The sequence below is a fragment of the Myxocyprinus asiaticus genome, chromosome 36 (assembly GCF_019703515.2).
Source record: "Myxocyprinus asiaticus isolate MX2 ecotype Aquarium Trade chromosome 36, UBuf_Myxa_2, whole genome shotgun sequence".
Classification (NCBI taxonomy): Eukaryota; Metazoa; Chordata; class Actinopteri; order Cypriniformes; family Catostomidae; genus Myxocyprinus; species Myxocyprinus asiaticus.
Window position 1 is genome coordinate 14767369 of NC_059379.1, and position 18544 is coordinate 14785912.

The window sequence follows — 18544 nt, forward strand, 5'->3', positions numbered from 1 at the left end:
GTTTGTAGACTACAGCTCAGCATTCAACACCATAGTGCCCTCCAAGCTAGATGAGAAACTCCGGGCTCTGGGCTTAAACAGCTCGCTGTGCAGCTGGATCCTGAACTTCCTGTCAAGCAGACGCCAGGTGGTTAGAATAGGCAGCAACATCTCCTCATCACTGACCCTCAACACTGGAGCCCCACAGGGCTGTGTTCTCATCCCACTCTTGTATTCCTTGTACACACATGACTGTGTGGCAACACATGGCTCCAATGCCATCATTAAGTTTGCTGATGACACGACGGTGGTAGGTCTGATCACTGACAATGATGAAACGGCCTACAGAGAGGAGGTGCACACTCTGACACACTGGTGTCAGGAGCACAACCTCTCCCTCAATGTCAGTAAGACAAAGGAGCTTGTGGTGGACTTCAGAAGGAAAGACAGAGAACACAGTCCCATCACCATCAATGGAGCACCAGTGGAGAGAGTCAGCAGCTTCAAGTTCCTGGGTGTCCACATCACTGAGGAACTCACATGGTCCATCCACACTGAAGTCGTTGTGAAGAAGGCTCATCAGCGCCTCTTCTTCCTGAGACAGCTGAGGAAGTTTGGAATGAACCGCCACATCCTCACACGGTTCTACACCTGCACTGTAGAGAGCATCCTGACTGGCTGCATCTCCGCCTGGTACGGCAATAGCACAGCCCACAACCGCAAAGCACTGCAAAGTGTGGTGCGAACTGCCAGACACATCATCGGAGGTGAGCTTCCCTCCCTCCAGGAAATATATACAAGGCGGTGTGTGAAAAAAGCTCGGAGGATCATCAGAGAATCCAGCCACCCGAGCCATGGGCTGTTCTCACTGCTACCATCAGGCAGGCGATATCGCAGCATCAGGACCCGCACCAGCCGACTCCATTATATTTTCTTCCCCCAAGCAATCAGACTTTTGAACTCTTGATCTCCCACAATCAAAATACATCAGTACTGCACTTTATTATTATTACTACTCTTATATCTCACACCGGACTGTCATAAATTATATTATTATTATATATATTCTCTCTTAACAACTTACTATCAACCGACAGCCTGAATGTCAATACAGTACAATACAACCTACTGTACATTCTATATATACTACTATATATACTTTTTTAATTTTATTGAATAATGTGTATCTATATTGTGTGTATTGTATACTGTACAGTGTTTGTTATTATTTGTATATTGTGTTGTGTGTAATTATGTGTATATTAGACTTTAAATTGTGCTGTGTTAATTTGATGTTATTGTAAATTGGTATATGTCTCACCACTGTCACGACTGCTATGTTGATCGGAACTGCACCCAAGAATTTCACACACCATTGCACTTGTGTATATGGCTGTGTGACAATAAATGTGATTTGATTTGATTTCCACATTAACTGTACTCCAGACCCCCATTTTCAAGCAGACTTGGGTGCACAACATGGAAATGCACCCAGGTTCAGAAAACGGCTTTCGCACCAAGCAAACGAGCCTATCACATACATCAAATGGTGTCTGTTTCCCACCAAAACCTCTAGTGTAAAAACAGCCTTTATCTCAGGATTATTTGCCTTATGTTTGAAATAATTTTTTTTAATTTAGGATGTCCCTGAGTTTCACTAAAGGGATGTTTTTAGGGCTGCCCCTGACCAAAGATTTTCCTAGTCAACTAGTAGTCGTTAATTTAAGCCATTAGTCGACTAGTCGCACGTTTATGCTATTAATTTAATTATTTAAATATATATTTTGGGGGGCATCAGAAAATGGTTTTAGTTCCAGGGCTGAGAAAGACTGTTATAAGTAACATTGCTAACACCGTTCAACATTACCTGAGAAATACTTAACCATAATAATGAGCCTTTAAAATATACATTTTACAAGCGCACGCATGAAGCGAACAGCAGCGACACTGGCAAAAGAGGTAATGGTTCTGAATGTGTCGGAAAAACCATCAAGGAGACTGTCTGAACATTTTGTTAATTTATAGAGAGAAATGAACATTAGAGTTGTGACAACAGACGATGATCTAGGGGATCGACAATGGTCAGAGTGATCGCCAATAGCTGATGCCTTTGACGATGTCAAGATGATATTTGGCTCGTTTTCCCATGTATTAAATAATAATTATTATTTATTAGGCTATTATTATTATCAAATTAATATTACAAATAATTTGCCCGTAGACACACAGACATGTGCTTGAAGAAACACACTATTATATTTTTAAGAACAGATGACAGAAAGCCGTCTGTGCGCATGTATGACGTGCTAATACGGAGGCGTGCAGACTCCTGGAACAGGCGCATGTAAAATGTTCTCGCTCTTTGTTTCTGTCTTCTGATTTTTGTTTTGTTTTTTTGTTGCAAGAACAGTATCATCTAGGAGTCCTGCAAATGACCTCAGACATCTCAGTTCAGGAGGTGCTTTGAGTTCAGTTCGCTTTAGTTCCACAGAGCAGTTCATTGAGACCACAACTCTGCAGCCTGTGATTAAACTTTCACCTCGAACCATGATTTATATTTCTGTGATTATTATCATCATTATAATTATTTTTACAATCATAATTGTTTTTATTTCTTCATTTGTGTAAGTAATTTTCCGTCTGCATGTTTAGACGGATACTTGCCTGACGGTAAATGGAAAGGATGTTACGTACGTGTGTGTGTGTGTGTGTGTGTGTGTGTGTGTGTGTGTGTGTGTATGTATATATATATATATATATATACACACACACACACATATATACATACACACACACACACACACACACACACACACACACACACACACATATACATACATAATTTTCAATGCAAAATCACCAAAGCAAGAATATTCACCGATCACTCAGCCCCCGGGTTTCCGATGTAATTGGATATTGCTATATATATATATATATATATATATATATATATATATATATATATATATATATATATATATATATATATATAATGTGTGTATATATATAGTGAAGGAGGGAACAAAACTAATTTATTCACACACGATGTATTTTCCCGGATAACGAAATACCCGACCAGTAAGGAAAGCACAAATTAATTAGGTTCTTTGGCAGGGAGATGTTGTCCTTCACAACTGTTGTAAAACCATCTTTCAAAAAGTTGAACAAGACACATTTTAATTGCACTTGTTTTTTTTTTCCAGTTTCATTTGAATTTTTAGTTAAAATAAAGTTCAAAGTTTGAAATCAAGGTGTCTTGCTTTATTGTGTAGGCTTAACCCTAACCCTCTTAACGAAAATTACCCCATCGTACCACCTAGCGTCCAACCAGCGGTAATACCGGTGTTCGTTGTTTTTATGTGGAGTTTTTCTGTGACCAGCCAACCAATCAAAACTTGGTCGAAAAAAGACTCTTTTCATCGACTAACGTTTGGTCGACTATCAGGGGGCAGCCCTAGATGTTTTGTCATTTACCTCACTTCTGTGGACAATTTTGTCCCCAAAGTATAGCGAAGTAAACCCACACACAACACACATTTGCATATTTTCTTTTTGCTGAAATGTTAAATGTTTCTTTTCATATATAATTACCTTTGCACTATTTCCATGTTGTTATCAGTTCAGCCTGTGTGTGTGTACAGTACATGCTCATTCCTGTAGATGCATGTTTTTAATTGTGTGTAACCCAATCAAGCCAGGCCAAGGCTGTTGATGATGTATTCAAGTGTGTCTTCATCACAAGGACAAATGAGTGCACAGTGGAGACGCCTGTTACCACTTCCTGTTTATTCTCTCTCTTTCTCACTCAGGTCGCTCCCTCCTTTATTACTCAGAGCGGACAGATGCCATTACCCGTCCCACATAATGAGCTCCATAATGAAGCACTCGGACCATTTTTGTCACACACCAATGTTATCTCACTCAAAATGGTTAATTAAAGACCTGATATGCTCTGGTCCCCCTTCAGTGAGCTGACATTGTGTGATGTGAAATGTGAAATTCAAAGTTTCCTATCACAATCTTGAGCAGGCCTTCATTGTGACAAAAATTTGCCACTCTTCTTCTCAACAAGCGCACAGGAGAAATTTTTAAAAGATACACATGAGTAAAGAATATAAATTGATGCAATTGAAAGAAAAAGCATACTTGATTACTTTAGACTCCATCATCATTTGATGGAATGGTGTGGAGTGTGTTGTGTACATTGCAGCACTCCAGGTGTGACCCAAATGGGGATAAAATTATGGCACTACAGAAAATAGAGAGAGAGTGCATTAATGTATACACTGTGTGTAGGTGTGCTCTCACTGGAGATTAAATTAAGATACTGAGAGTACGAGTGCATTATGTTTCATCGCCCTTAGAGAGTACATTGTTTGTGTGTGTGTGTGTGTGTGTGTGTGTGTGTGTGTGTAGGCATGAATGTTCGAAACCTTTTTTTATGATTTGCAATGTGTGTATGGGAGAGAGAGCATAGTCATTTCTGAAATGTCATCCAGATTAAAGGCTAGGGGAATTATATGCAGAGGTTTTAAAATGCCCGTGGTGCAGTTTGTCCTGTGTCCTCTGTACTGTGGTAAAAGTGTACTCTACCTTGTCCTCTCATATTTATCACAGACTCTGAGAAAAATATGAATGCTCCAGCTCTGTATGATAAAAATTTGATTTCTGCAAGCTAAGGGCAAAGATATTTACAGTATGTGATAGAAGGGCATTAGGTGTATATATTTCAATGTTATAATGGTGTAGTTTAGAAGTGAAAGGTTGGAAGTGGAGAAGAACAAGTCGGAGGTGATGTTAGGCATTTGTTATAGGCCTACTTCACTTATTACATGGCTTTCTGGAATACTTGATTGTGATTGGTTAATCGCGCCATCCAGGGGTCTGATATTTCTGAATAACGACCAAACATTTGGGAATAAAGTGATTTCAGACGAGTCATCTGGGTATTGCAAGTCATCTTTCCTACTTGTATCACTCTGCGAACTCCAAATGTAAGCTAGTAAAATAATTCAACTCAAATCAGTATTTCATTTTTATTATGCGTTTATTTATTTGTTTGGCAAGTAGTCATGTAAGACGCTGAATGAGCAGTCAGCCATTTTCTCAAAATAAAAATCAACAGAACAGTCACAAACTGGTTCAGTTGAACTTTCTTGAAACTCTGCGGTCTCTTCTCTCATTAAAACAATTTTAACGCAAATCAATATTTCATGTCAGTATATTTTTTAGGTAGGTAGTCATGTAATAAGCAGGAAAATGTACAGTCAGCTGCTCATCATCTCAAAATAAATAAGACACCCTGATCACCCTGTCGGGGTTTATTTTGCGACGACGACCGGCTGATCACATTATCCTTTACATAACATTGATCTCAGTTTACAAATCAGAGTTTAGGCTTGATGCATGCTCAAAGCATGCAAGTATGTGAATGCAAATTCTTAGCCACACATGCTCAATTTCATGCCTAGTTGCATTCCATAATATGTTGGACTGCAATTCATAACATAATAGTGTGTTTCTTCAAGGTATGTGTTGCATTCTTAGCATTGCCACAAGGGTGTTAGCCCAAACTGTCTTCAACTACTGTCAAGGCTGAGCAACAATTTGAAGAGAATCTTGCTGTTACTAAGTTAGTAATGCTACCTGAATAATAATGCGTAAGGGTACAGATATTTCTTTAACCCCATTGTCCGCTTAACTACTAAATTGTGTTACCGCTGCGGCGCTTGCATTGGCCAAGCATCCATGTCTTCATTTGCGAAAAGTATGTTTCTGGCCTTAATGCATGTGAACTGGGAATATTGAATGAGATAAACTCGAAACTAATTAATCCAGAGCCTCACATTCTGGATTCAACTGTAACAACTCAATTTACTATTAAGACCGGCATTAATGATTAATCACATTCACTCTTTAGATGCAATTATAGGACAATTAACTGAATTGAAAGTGAATTCCCACTGCACTGACTATAGAAACTCAGTGACAACATTGTTGTGAGGAAAGAGGGAATGAGAGAAGTAGTTGGAGACTTGTGCTCACCAATGAATGCAGTCTCTAATGGGCTGTCAGTTCTTGGCTCAGAGGAGCAACAGGATGTATAATCTGCTTAGGCTGGTGCAGACCTGGGCCGACAGTACAGTGTTAATTGTTTCATGTTTTTGAGATTGAGGTAGAGGAAGCTCTGGGCTGTCTCTTTGCGCTTTCTAATGAAGCAGAGGAAATAAAGCAACCTGACAACAGAGCGGAATTACATAATCCGCCTTTGTGTGAAAAGAGACAAAGATACTGCAGGCACCACACACATACACAAACAACTCACATAAAAAATACATGGGGGCAACAGTTGTGCCACTTTACAGTGCGGTATCTCAACACATCAAGTAGGCACTAAATGTGCTAGAATAGTGCAGCACCATGAATATTTTTAAATTAAGTCATTGTCATCCTTTTAGGGCAAACACACCTCATATCTATGCAAATGAGGCTTATTATAGAATGTGCCACATTCACAAAAGTGAGCACAAAATTAATATTGCAGGTAATAAGCTTTTTTGTTTAAAACAGATGTTTGTACACAGTTTGTGAATGTACAAATAAATAAAGGGAATATCAGTAAGAGTGCTGGAATTTGTTATAACTTGAGACCTACAGATTATGCATACAAACAAGTGCATTATTGCTGAAGGCAGTGGATTTGTTACAAAAGCAGTTTTTTGATGGCTGTAGTTGTGGATGAAAATAAAGGGGACAAATTTAGAGATGCAACTTGTCAGACAGGGTTTTCATCTCCTTTAAAGCACCACCGTTAAGAAAAGTTAAAGCATTAAAAAAGAAAAACAATCTTATTGACCATCCTAAACCCATCTCTAGTTATTCATTTGCTTTTAGGCTTTAGATGTCTTGTTTTCAGGTTTCATTCATTGTTTTTAATGTTTAATAAATGTTTCTTATAGCAAATGTGTTTTCAGACACCCGCATCAGATGCCATTGCATTGTGTCATTACTGAAGTATTTCATCTAAATAATTTTTTTCCTCTGCAGTTGTGACTCAGAAAACCGTTACCTTGGCAACCCCCTCAGAGGAACCTGTTACTGTGAGTATGCTCTATGTGAGCTCTGACCATGCATGCCTTAAATCCTGTAATCCTGTTGTACCTTGAAAATTCATCTAACTTTGTGGACACCTTCAAACTCCGAGATCGTCTATGGTCTGCAATTTAATGAAATTAAACTCAGGGAGCTGAAGATGCTAGGAACACTTATGAAAGTGCCATGGGGGTACAACCTCACAGCAAAAGATACAAGTGGTGGATGAGACAGTCTGATTGGGAAGATCAAGATGTGGAGTTGGAGCTCTTCAGTGCCTCTCATCATCTCTTAGAAGATCTGCAGTAAAAGTATGCTTAAGCATATGTTGAATGACGTCTCAGTGTGTGTGAGCAGAAACTCAGAAACTCAGCACTAGGGGGCAGTGTTGTTGTATATCGGGAAGAGCCTGTTCCCAAAGTGTACATCTGTCCTTTTCTGTGTGTGCTTTTTTTGCAGTTACTATCAGCAGTCATCATGGAGTCTGAGATGGCTAAATGCAGTCAGTAGTATTTAGGACATCAAATTTAAAGTTTTGCAAAACCTGCCAGCATTTTCCCCATTGTCATCAATCAGCAGTAAATAAAGCCATCAATTTTCAATGCATTGCACTCCTCCTGTGCCTCTTAGATGGAGTGTAAATACTCGCAGGCTTCTGGCCCAATTACTTTGCTTGGAAGAGTACAGTATCGCCTGCCCGTATTTTCTCAAATAGTGTCATGTAGGGGGAAATGATGCTGGGATGTGTCTTCTGGCATTGATATAAGACTGGTGAAAGTGTCAAGCCCTGTCAGAGTGAGTAATTTAGTGATTTGAGCTAATTAAAGACACAAGCAGAAGTTTGGTGTGTGTGTGAGCTCTCACTCCTTCACATGCAAGGTTTAATTTGGAATTTTCCAGAGGCAACTCTAGGTAGCACGCTAAGTGTGCTCTGTCAGTATTACTTGGCTCATGCTTTAAGTAAATCTGTTCTATAAAAACAGACCTCCAGACCCATTTAGAGCTTCAGGCAACTCTTGGTCACATCAAATACTCTCAGACTGGGATTACACATATCTCTGGCCAGTGTCCAGCGCACCTCTATGAGAACATACCACTGATATAAAATATTTTGACTTAAGTTCAAAGTTTGAATCTAAAAATGCAAAAGCTTTCAGTCTTATGATGTGGATGTACACTCACCGAGCACTTTATTAGGAACACCTGTACACCTACTTATTCATGTGGTTATCTAATCAGCCAATTGTGTGGCAGCAGTGCAGTGCAGAATCACGCAGATATGGGTCAGGAGCTTTTGTTAATGTTCACATCAACCATCAGAATGGGGAAAAAATGTTGGTGCCAGACAGGCTGGTTTGAGTATTTCTCTAACTGCTGATCTCCAGGGATTTTCACGCACAACAGTCTCTATAATTTACTCAGAATTGTGCCAAAAATAAAAACATCCAGTAAGCGACAGTTCTGCGGGCAGAAACGCCTTGTTGATGAAAGAGGTCAACAGAGAATTGGCAGACAGGTTCGAAATGACAGAAAAGCTACGGTAACTCAAATAACCCCTCTGTACAATTCTAGTGAGCAGAATAGCATCTCAGAATGCTCAACACATCGAACCTTGAGGCTGATAGGCTACAACAGCAGAAGACCACGTCAGGTTCCATTTCTGCCAGCCAAGAACAGAAAGCTGAGGCTGCAGTGGGCACAGGCTCACTAAAACTGGACAGTTAAAGACTGGAGAAACATAGCCTGGTTTGATGAATTTTGATTTCTGCTGAGGTACACAGATGGTAGGCCCACTGCAGACTTCTGTTCTTGGCTGACAGAAGTGGAACCTGACATGGTCTTCTGCTGTTGGAGCACATCCACCTCAAGGTTTGATGTGTTGTGCATTCTGAGATGCTTTTCTGCTCACTAAAATTGTACAGAGGGTTTATCTGTGTTACCTTAGCCATTCTGTCAGCTCAAACCAGTCTGGACAAAAAACTTTGAGTTTTTGAAGCGCATTGGGTGATGAGCTTCTGTCTTGTAGTGTGCACTTTGTCTTCTACAAAAAAACTCTTTAACATGTCACATTTATAAGTTTTTAATAGCTAACAACTGTGTGGCTGACATCTCAAAACGGCTATCTGACTTATGATGTTCACTGAGATTCACTTTAGATTCACCATTCGGTTTCATTTTTGAAGAAATACAGCATATTTACACTCTTAACGGTTTAAGAGCAACCAGGGCGATTATTTATTTATTTATTTTATTTAACTTCAGGATGGCATCTATCCTGTGTTCCACCTGAATTCATTAAAAGCTTATAAAGACATCTTTCGGATTGATGGGGAGTAAAAGACATGTTTACAATGCCATATTGTGATTTAAACAAACATCTGTTCTCAGGGATTTGCCTGTGGCAGCATTCAGTCATTTAACAGCCCAGGAGTTTAGAAAACAATCCAAACATTTTATTGCTGTAATGATGTGTTAAAGAGATGCCAAGACCTTGAAAAACAATGAATCCAACACATGACAGTGCACTACAGTGCTTCTTTTGAAAATTATCTAAAATTGTGAGTTCACAGTTTTAGATCAAAAAGTCAAACTCTGGCATATTTTGGCCTGGTTCTGGTTAGCAAGTTCTTTTATGTAACTAAGAAGCCTTTAGATCTCAACTACATGGTGACTACATTTTAGAAACAGTTGAGTTTAATCATGCTTGTTAAAGCTTTGACATACAGTACTCAGAGAAGGCGGCATTAATTTAGTACAATTAAGGTGACTGATGATTCATGTAGCTCTTCAAAGTAGCCCTCTTATTGTAAATGTGAATGTGCACCACTCTTTCATGATGTTTCTTAAATATAATTTTCCAGCCATCAACATTACCAAGAGATCCATGATGTGTTTCATGATCATGTAAAAATGTTAAAAAACAAATTTTATGATTAACAATGTATTCATCTGAACAGATAACCTGCTGATTGATTACCAGTTCACCTTTAGTTTGCTTCAAGAAGATGACCAGCACTACACTGCTATTAACTTCATGGCCACTCCTGAACAGGTCAGTCATCTACTGTTCTGAGAACAGAAGCAGCTAAAGGGTTTGAACAGCTTGTAATGGTCAAACAAAATTCTTCTATGGTCAGTAGGAAGCATTTTGTCCCCATTCAATCACTTGTCAAGCACAGTTGTCTTTCCTGTGTTGACATATAGTAGGCTTTTTCCATAGGTCTTGTGCCTTTTTTAATTGTTAATAGCTTTTAGTTTACATCACAGCTGTAAACAATGATATGCTACTTGCTATTGCTAATCAGAAGTACTGGTAAGGGGGTATTAGGGGGAGGGGATGCGCTCATTCAATCAATTTTAATTAACAAACATTTGGATACGCACATTAATGCAAAATGTGTCAATATTTTTGGCCCGTTTTCCCAGAAGAAAAAGACTGTCAATTTTAAATGCAAATATCTACTTAAAGATAATTTTGTTACCTTTAGGCGTATGCTAGCATATACAGTATATTGCCTTAAAGCTTACATACATGGCTTAAAAGCTGTTACATTCCTGTTTTGATTTCATAGGGTCTTTCAAGTATTGTGAATTAACTGTAACCATACAATACAATAGAATAGCTGTAAAGATATGTAGTGTATTACCTGAAATGATTTCTTTTGGAGACATCAGTTTTGTTTGCTTTTTCTGTTTGTAGACCAGTAAGAACTTGGACATGTCCATCAATGCATCAAACAACTTCAATCTGAACATCACATGGTCCGTTGGGTCAACAGGTACAATTTACTCTGTGTTGCTTCTGTTTTTTTGTTTGAATTTCTTGCTTTTGTCATTGTTATCCAGCAAGCTAGCAAGTTTAAGCAAATCTTCTACAATTGTCATACAAAAGTGTATGCATACTTCACTTACTAACAGATTGATTACAACGTGTAGATGATGATGCATTTCTTTTTGACCATGTTCATGGGCATGTTTTGTATTTTACAACAGACAGACATTCAAGGACATTGCCATCATCCTCTATTGTTTATTTTTGTAATCACCTTTTCATTCAAATAGTCACCAGCCAATTTTTTTTATTTGACTTTGACATTCTGGCTTCTCTTAAACAGGTTCACCCCTCTCCTCCTCGACCTCCCTGCTCCCCTCAATTAATATTTGGAGTGGTGTCTTTCTGTTTAAAGACAATCTCCCCTGAGAAGGGCTTCTAATAATAGTGTAGTGTGCAGCTCTGAATTCTGGGGCTGAGGCGTCTTCAGGAGCACTGAACGATTTCAATTAAGATAAACATTGCCACGTAGCAGAATTTGGGTTGTCATTTTGAGGGCTTTGTTTCATAGTGGTGGTTTGGAATGACGATTCGTGAGACTTTGATTGTTTCAGTGGAGGACTTAAAAAAAACTTTGAAAGGTCCTGATTAAACAGGACAAAAGCTGCTTGTCTTTGTAGCTCCCCCAAGACATTTTTACATTATAGTTTTATTCTGCATTTCTCATGTTTTTTAAATAGATAATGAAATTCTTATTCTGAGAGGTTGGTTTAAAACTCCTTTTCTCTCCTTTACAAAACATATCAACAGTCAGATAAACAAGTCTTAGGCATTTGTATTTGGTCAGGTTTGTTGATTACTGCTGCTGCATTCACCTTTATTTAAGAGCTCTGAAAACATAAATGGGCAGTCACACTAGATGTAAGGCATGCAAAAATATTTCAGATCCGCAAAAATTTATTAAAGGAATAGTTGACCCAAAAATGACAATTCTCTGATTATTCACTTACCCTGATGCCATCCCAGATGTGTATGTCTATCTTTCTTCAGCAGAAAACAAATTAAGATTTTTAGAAAAATGTTGAAGCTCTGTTGGTCCTTATAATGCAAGTAAACAGGTGCCATCAGGCTGCTGGCTATTTGATGTTCCAAAAGGCATATTTAGGCAGCATAAAAGTAATCCACATGACTCCAGTCAATCAATTAATGTCTTCTGAAGCAAATTGATAGGTTGGTGTTAGAAACAAATTAAAATGTTTTTAACTTAAAATCGTTGCTTCCACCCAGCGCTGTATTTCTGTTTGAAATTACCTAACTATTGCGTGACGTTCGTTCCTCTGTTGTATACAAAGCACACGCTTCCGACTTCTTCACGTAAATGTGCCATAGCGCTTACGTCACTGATGCCTCAACTGCTGGCAGGAAGCATTTTTTTTAAAAAGTTTATAAAGTTTTAATTATTGATTTGTTTCTTAAACCAACCTTCTGCTTCAGAAGACATTAATTGATCAACTGGAGCTGCATGGATTACTTTTATGGTGCCTAAATATGCCTCCTGGACCGTCAAATAGCCAGCAGCCTGATGGCACCCATTTACTTGCATTGTAAGGACCAACAGAGCTTCAAAATTTTTCTAATGTTGGATGAAATACTCATTTAATGCTAAACTGCCCAAATTATTTTTAGCTAAGAGGTCTGTGCAATAAGATCCCTCATTGGTCAAATGTCCTTTTTGAAATGAATTTACTGAATATAACTGTAGAATTGAGTTAAAGAAGAATTCAGTCAAAGACAAAAATTCATACCAAACTTAAATACTTGCTGTCCCACCTTTGCATGCTTATGATTGTAAGTGAATAGAACACAAAATCTAGTGTTCAGTTCACTCTTTATGGTCATTGGCATTTACAAACTGAATGCTCTGTGTTTAAATTATCAAATGCCATTTCTTATATTCTATATGCCTCTATAATTAATCAGTCGCCTTCTGTTCTTTTAGCTGGCACCATTTCCGGGGAAGAGATCCCCATTGTGTCCAAGACCAACATCAAAGAGTACAGAGATAGTTTCTCCTGTGAGAAATTCAGTTTCCACAGCAACCCCAACATCACCTTCTATGTATATGTCAGCAACTTCTCATGGCCAATCAAAATACAGGTGAGGGTAAAATAATAAAATCACTCGCCAGACTTTTGACACGATTGTGTGTGTGTGTGTGTGTGTGTGTGTGTGTGTGTGTGTGTGTGTGTATTTTGCTGTTTCGGAAGGAAATTGGTACTTCAATTCACCAAAGTGGCATTCAACTGATCACAAAGTATAGTCAGGACATTACTGATGTAAAAAAACAAAAAAAAAAAAAACAGCACCATCACTATTTGAAAAAGTCATTTTTTATCAAATCTAGACAGGCCCCGTTTCCAGCAGCCTTAACTCCAACACCTTATCCTTGAGTATTCATGCTAAATTGCTAATTTGGTACTAGAAAATCACTTGCTATTATATCAAACACTGCTGAAAGCTATTTTATTCGTTAAATGAAGCTTTACATTGTCTCTGTGTTTGTTTTTGAGTTGCCACAGTATGCAATAGACTGGCATGTCTTTAGGTCAATATTAGGTCAAAAATGGCAAAAAAGAAACAGCTGTGTCTAGAAACTCGTCAGTCAATCATTGTTTTGAGGACTGTAGGCAATACAATGTTTGAAATTGCCAAAAAACTGAAGATTTCATACAACGGTGTACACTACAGTCTTCAAAGACAAAGGACAGCTGGCTCTAACAAGGACAGAAAGAGATGTGGAAGGCCCAGATGTACAACTAAACAAGAGGATAAGTACATCAGAGTCTCTAGTTTGAGAAATATATGCCTCGCATGTCCTCAGCTGACAGCTTCATTGAATTCTACCCGCTCAACACCAGTTTCATGTACAACAGTAAAGAGAAGACTCAGGGGTGCAGGCCTAATGGGAAGAATTGCAAAGAAAAATCCACTTTTGAAACAGAAAAACAAAAAGAAAAGGTTAGAGTGGGCAAAGAAACACAGACATTGGACAACAGATAATTGGAAAAGAGTGTTATGGATCTTAAAACTCATTGAGCTTTTGTGGGATCATCTAGACTGTAAGGTGCATGAGAAGTGCCCGACAAGACAGCTACATCTATGGCAAGTGCTACAGGAAGCGTGGGGTGAAATGTTACCTGAGTATCTGGACAAACTGACAGCTAGAATGTCAAGGATCTGCAAAGCTGTCATTGCTGCATTTGGAGGATTTTTTTAATGAGAACTCTTTGAAGTAGTTTAAGAAAATTCAAATTGTAATAGAAATTTTTCACGGTATTAATGTCCTGACCGTGCATTGTGATCCGTTGAATGCCACTTTGGTGAATAAAAGTACCAATTTCTTTCCATAAGAGCAAAATCTGAACATTATTCCAAACTTTTGGCTGCCTGTGTGTGTGTGTGTGTGTGTGTGTGTGTGTGTGTATATATATATATATATATGTGTGTGTGTGTGTGTGTGTATGTGTGTATGTGTGTATGTATGTGTATGTATGTATGTATGTATGTATGTGTGTGTATGTATGTATGTATGTGTGTATATATATATATAATTTGTTATTTATCAAATTCATACAAAATACAAACCTAAAGACTAAATCAATATTTAGTGTGAACACCCTATGCCTTTAAAGCACTAATTCTCTTAGGTACACTTGCTTACAGTTTTTTCAAGGTTGTAGGCAGGTTTGGGTGGATTACATTAAGAAAGTAGTCTGGGCTTAATACTAAATACTCCTCTCTTAAATGTATTCAGTAAAGTATTACAAATACATTAAATAAAGTAACACATTCAGAATACAAGAATAATTTTAGAATACATATTTATAAAGGCAAGGCACAACCGGAGGAATTAAGAGTGATATGTCATTATTATATTATCTGTACCGATACACCTCCACTTTTATCTAATCTAAGTGAATCTGAATAGATTGTTTCTTTAAATTAGATGTGGACACTAATGTTTTTCTTTATGAAAGAAAGAAGACAAACAGAAGGCAGTATGTGGTCAACTGCTATATTTTTATATTTTAACAACATATTTATCTTCTTCTTAACCCTTTATTTGATTGGACTGACAAAGAATAATATATTTGGACACAAAATTAGATAAGAAATGCAAATAAACTGTATTTTCGAGATGATAACTGGATGCCATAAAGTAGTGAGGTCATGTGACAACAATGTATATTAATAATTTGTAACTAGGCTTTCTTGCATATTTCCATATTTGGGCCGATTTTCCAACACTTTTATTTTGTGTGCATTTTATTCTTTACTCATCCTTTGTCGTTTTATATTTTTTTGTGAATCGTTTCGTATGAGATGTTTTTTAAAAAAAAAAAAAGAGAAATAATATTAATATGCCTGTATGTTACAATATGTGTCGGACTGAACTAGCCCAATACGTCTATAAGCCACAAATTTTACAGTAGTTATTTACATGAGGTTTTTCTGTCGTCGTTTGGACTCGATCTACTTCAAGTCCGTTCCCTCTTTCAGTCTTTGCAGTAGGCCTACTTTCTCTATATTTATTTTTTTACCTTTTCATAGTAGTCTATTATTGTTGTTAATAACTGCTATTTCTCAACAGTTCTGCAAGATTTTGATGTGGACGTGATTTATCATGAGCTGTCCGTCTTTACTCTGCTTTTACACAAGAGCCGCATCTGCAGCTACATAAATGTATTTACACAGCAACAATCATGGGAAACAATGTGCGCAAACGTTATATTTGTGGAAATAATGTTGCCGACTGTATTGATATTGCTGCACAGCTGACAGCGCGCTGATTGTTAAGATGTGCCGGTTGCCAGATATTCAATCCGGGAATCATTGTACATGAATAAGACGTTGCATTTCCATTCTTTATTGCCTACCATCAGACCTTTTGGTGACTGCGGTCCATTTTTAAAGGATCCCAAAAACCACGATTGTGTTTTCAAATGAGCCCAATTTGGCATGAAACCCTGGCAGCACTGTAGTCACGCACTGCTGCTGATCTGGGGAAGAGATAGCGAAAAGAGGCATTTGCAGCACAGATCTGCGCTGTTCAGAGAAACAATGAAGTTTCTCACTTGATTGACAAAAATTACAAAGTAACTGTATTCTGAATACAGGTGCTTGAAAATGTAATGGGGGCTGAATACAGCTACTTCATTTTTGTATTCTGAATGCAACGCCATTACATGTATTCCGTTACAGCCCAACCCAGGTTGTAGGCAGATAGGTTGTTCCAAGCTTCTTGGAGAACTTGCCACAGTTCTATGGTTTTAGGCTGTCTCAATTGCTTTCTCTTCATGTATTCCAAGACTGACTCAGTGATTTTGAGATCTGGGCTCTTTTGGGGCCATACCATCTGTTGCAGGACTCCTTGTTCTATTCTGTTTTGTTCTATTCTATTCTGTTTGCAAAAGGAATGTTTAGAAATCTAAAATTAATATTTCTTATTGACACACTAAAGCAGAAGACACAAAATAAACATCTTAAGATAAATGTGTTCATGAAACATCAGTAATGTGCCTAAGACGTTTGCACAGTACTGAATCACTTTTTAGTGTTTTAAAATGTACAAATTGTATGTATTCTGTAATTTATTTATATAATGTTATGAAATTGCATAAATAATATTTATACAAGTTGTCACTGTTTGAAATTTTCATGTTAGCTTCACATATTTAACAAACTATTCATTGGGACCTAAAAAATTTTAATAGAATTTCACATCTAACATTTAAGTGCAATGTAAAAAGTGCAGTGTGTCTAAGCTGTTCAATTTGGTTTCATAAAAGCTGTATGATTAGGAGCCTATTTGTTAATCTTTTCAACATTTACAGTATATTTTGAAGTATACAGTAATATTACATATAATAGTGTATGATGTCCTCCTTTAAATATTTACATAGTGTATTTACACAGTTATATACACATTTTGTTGTTTATTGTTGACATGCATGATTTGTACTATTTACAATTATTTACATTTAGTTTACATTGATATGTCTAACAAGTGCTGAAATGGTACTCTAAACAAAACTGAGAATGTTTAGAAAACAGTCAGTGGAAAGGTTTCGACAAAATCAGAGTTTACCTTGTTAAGTGCAATGAAATTGCAACTGTAGCATATATCACGGCTCTAAAGCAATGGTGACATCTGTGACAACTTGGGACCCACTGCAGCCACATAAGGTCAATTTGCTTAGAGAGCACTCATGCGACACAACACGCAGTGAAATGATCTGGTGCTAAACCTCTTCCCCTTTACACAACTCAATCAATGGCAAGTGAAACCTGAACATTTACCAGCCAGTGGCCAATGGTAGACATTGTTTAGTCACAGAGCGAATTTGGTTGCATATGCGAGTGTTTTACTTGCATTGTAGAGGGCTGTTCTGCAGTCACAGTATGTTAAGTAACTGTGTTAAGTAAGATGTGTTAAGCATTTTTAAATCCACAAAAGCAAATGTTTCTAAAACAATCTAATGCTCCTTGATGTGGAAATCAATTATTCAGTTATGCACTGGGACAGGTTTGCATCTTATGATCCATAAAATTGAATCAGCTCTTAAGTGGCAATGTGTTACGTTGCCAGATCTCTAGATGACAGACAAAAAATGACAGTCCTAGAGTAATGTGCAGACTGATGTTATCTGAAAAACATTTATGTTCAGTATACACTGTGGGACATCACTCTTATTATGAACATTTTTTGCAGTCTTTATTGCCCGCAATCAAACAGTGGGAGAAATATGTGACACTTGTACAGGTAGTTTGGTTTTAGAAGTAAGACAAATATCAGCTTGTCAAGATTGAACTTCTAGCCTCTATTTATCTGCATCCATTTAAAAAAGACAGATGCACTTATAATCATTAAAATTGTGTTTCTCATGTCCCTTAAGATAGACAGTGCTATGAAAAATTATTTGCCCCTTCCTGATTTCTTCTATTTTTGTGTATTTTTCATACTAAATTGTTTTAGATCTTCAAACGAGATGTAAAACAAAGGCAACCTGAGTAAACGCAAAATACAGTTTTAAAATCTCTATATTTTTATTGACGCAAAAAAGTTATTCAACACCTACATCACCCATGTGAAAAACGAACTACCCCCTTAAATTTAATAGCTGGTTGTGCCATCTTTAGCAGCAACAACTGCAACCAAATGCTTCCGATAATTGGAGATCAATCTTTCACAACACTGTGGTAGAATTTTGGCCCACTCTTCTGGAACTGCTTTATTTCAGCCACATTGGAGGGTTTTCGAGCATGAATTTTGGTATGTTTTTGGGCACATTTGCTTCAAAAACAAAACTTGTCCACTGCGTCTTCAGTGGCTCTGATGCCGGGAGTAAATGAAGACTCTTATGTTCACTTTTACAGCCAACAGCAGAACACTTATGATGCTTACGAAGCCGAGACGTTATTCTTCTCACGTAGCTGCTCCAGCACGGAAAAAACTGTGAAGACTGTGTGTAGATCACTCAGGGGAGGATCTATGATAATAGGGTGGAGTCCGTCACCAGTCGTGGGCGACATGTTAGAGCAGAAATGAAAACCAATCACATTGAGACACTGTTTTAGATTAATAGAAATATAAGAAAGAGGAGTGGGTGGACTTTTAACATTGTAGGGTGGTTGTGTACA

At 37.7% G+C, this 18544-nt stretch overlaps 1 protein-coding gene across 5 annotated transcripts in view; it reads left to right on the forward strand.

The window, feature by feature from the left end:
- atrnl1b (attractin-like 1b) overlaps positions 1–18544 on the forward strand; it is a 149908-nt gene that overhangs the window by 47568 nt on the left and 83796 nt on the right. For 4 of the 5 annotated variants that reach the window (XM_051673902.1, XM_051673903.1, XM_051673904.1 and 1 more), the window contains exons 21-24: positions 7027–7079; positions 10029–10123; positions 10772–10850; positions 12843–13000. In XM_051673902.1, the coding sequence (XP_051529862.1) occupies positions 7027–7079; positions 10029–10123; positions 10772–10850; positions 12843–13000 (385 nt within the window). Of the gene's footprint in view, positions 1–7026; positions 7080–10028; positions 10124–10771; positions 10851–12842; positions 13001–15494; positions 16590–18544 lie in introns of those variants that run through there. The other variant, XM_051673906.1, reaches the window with a different exon arrangement.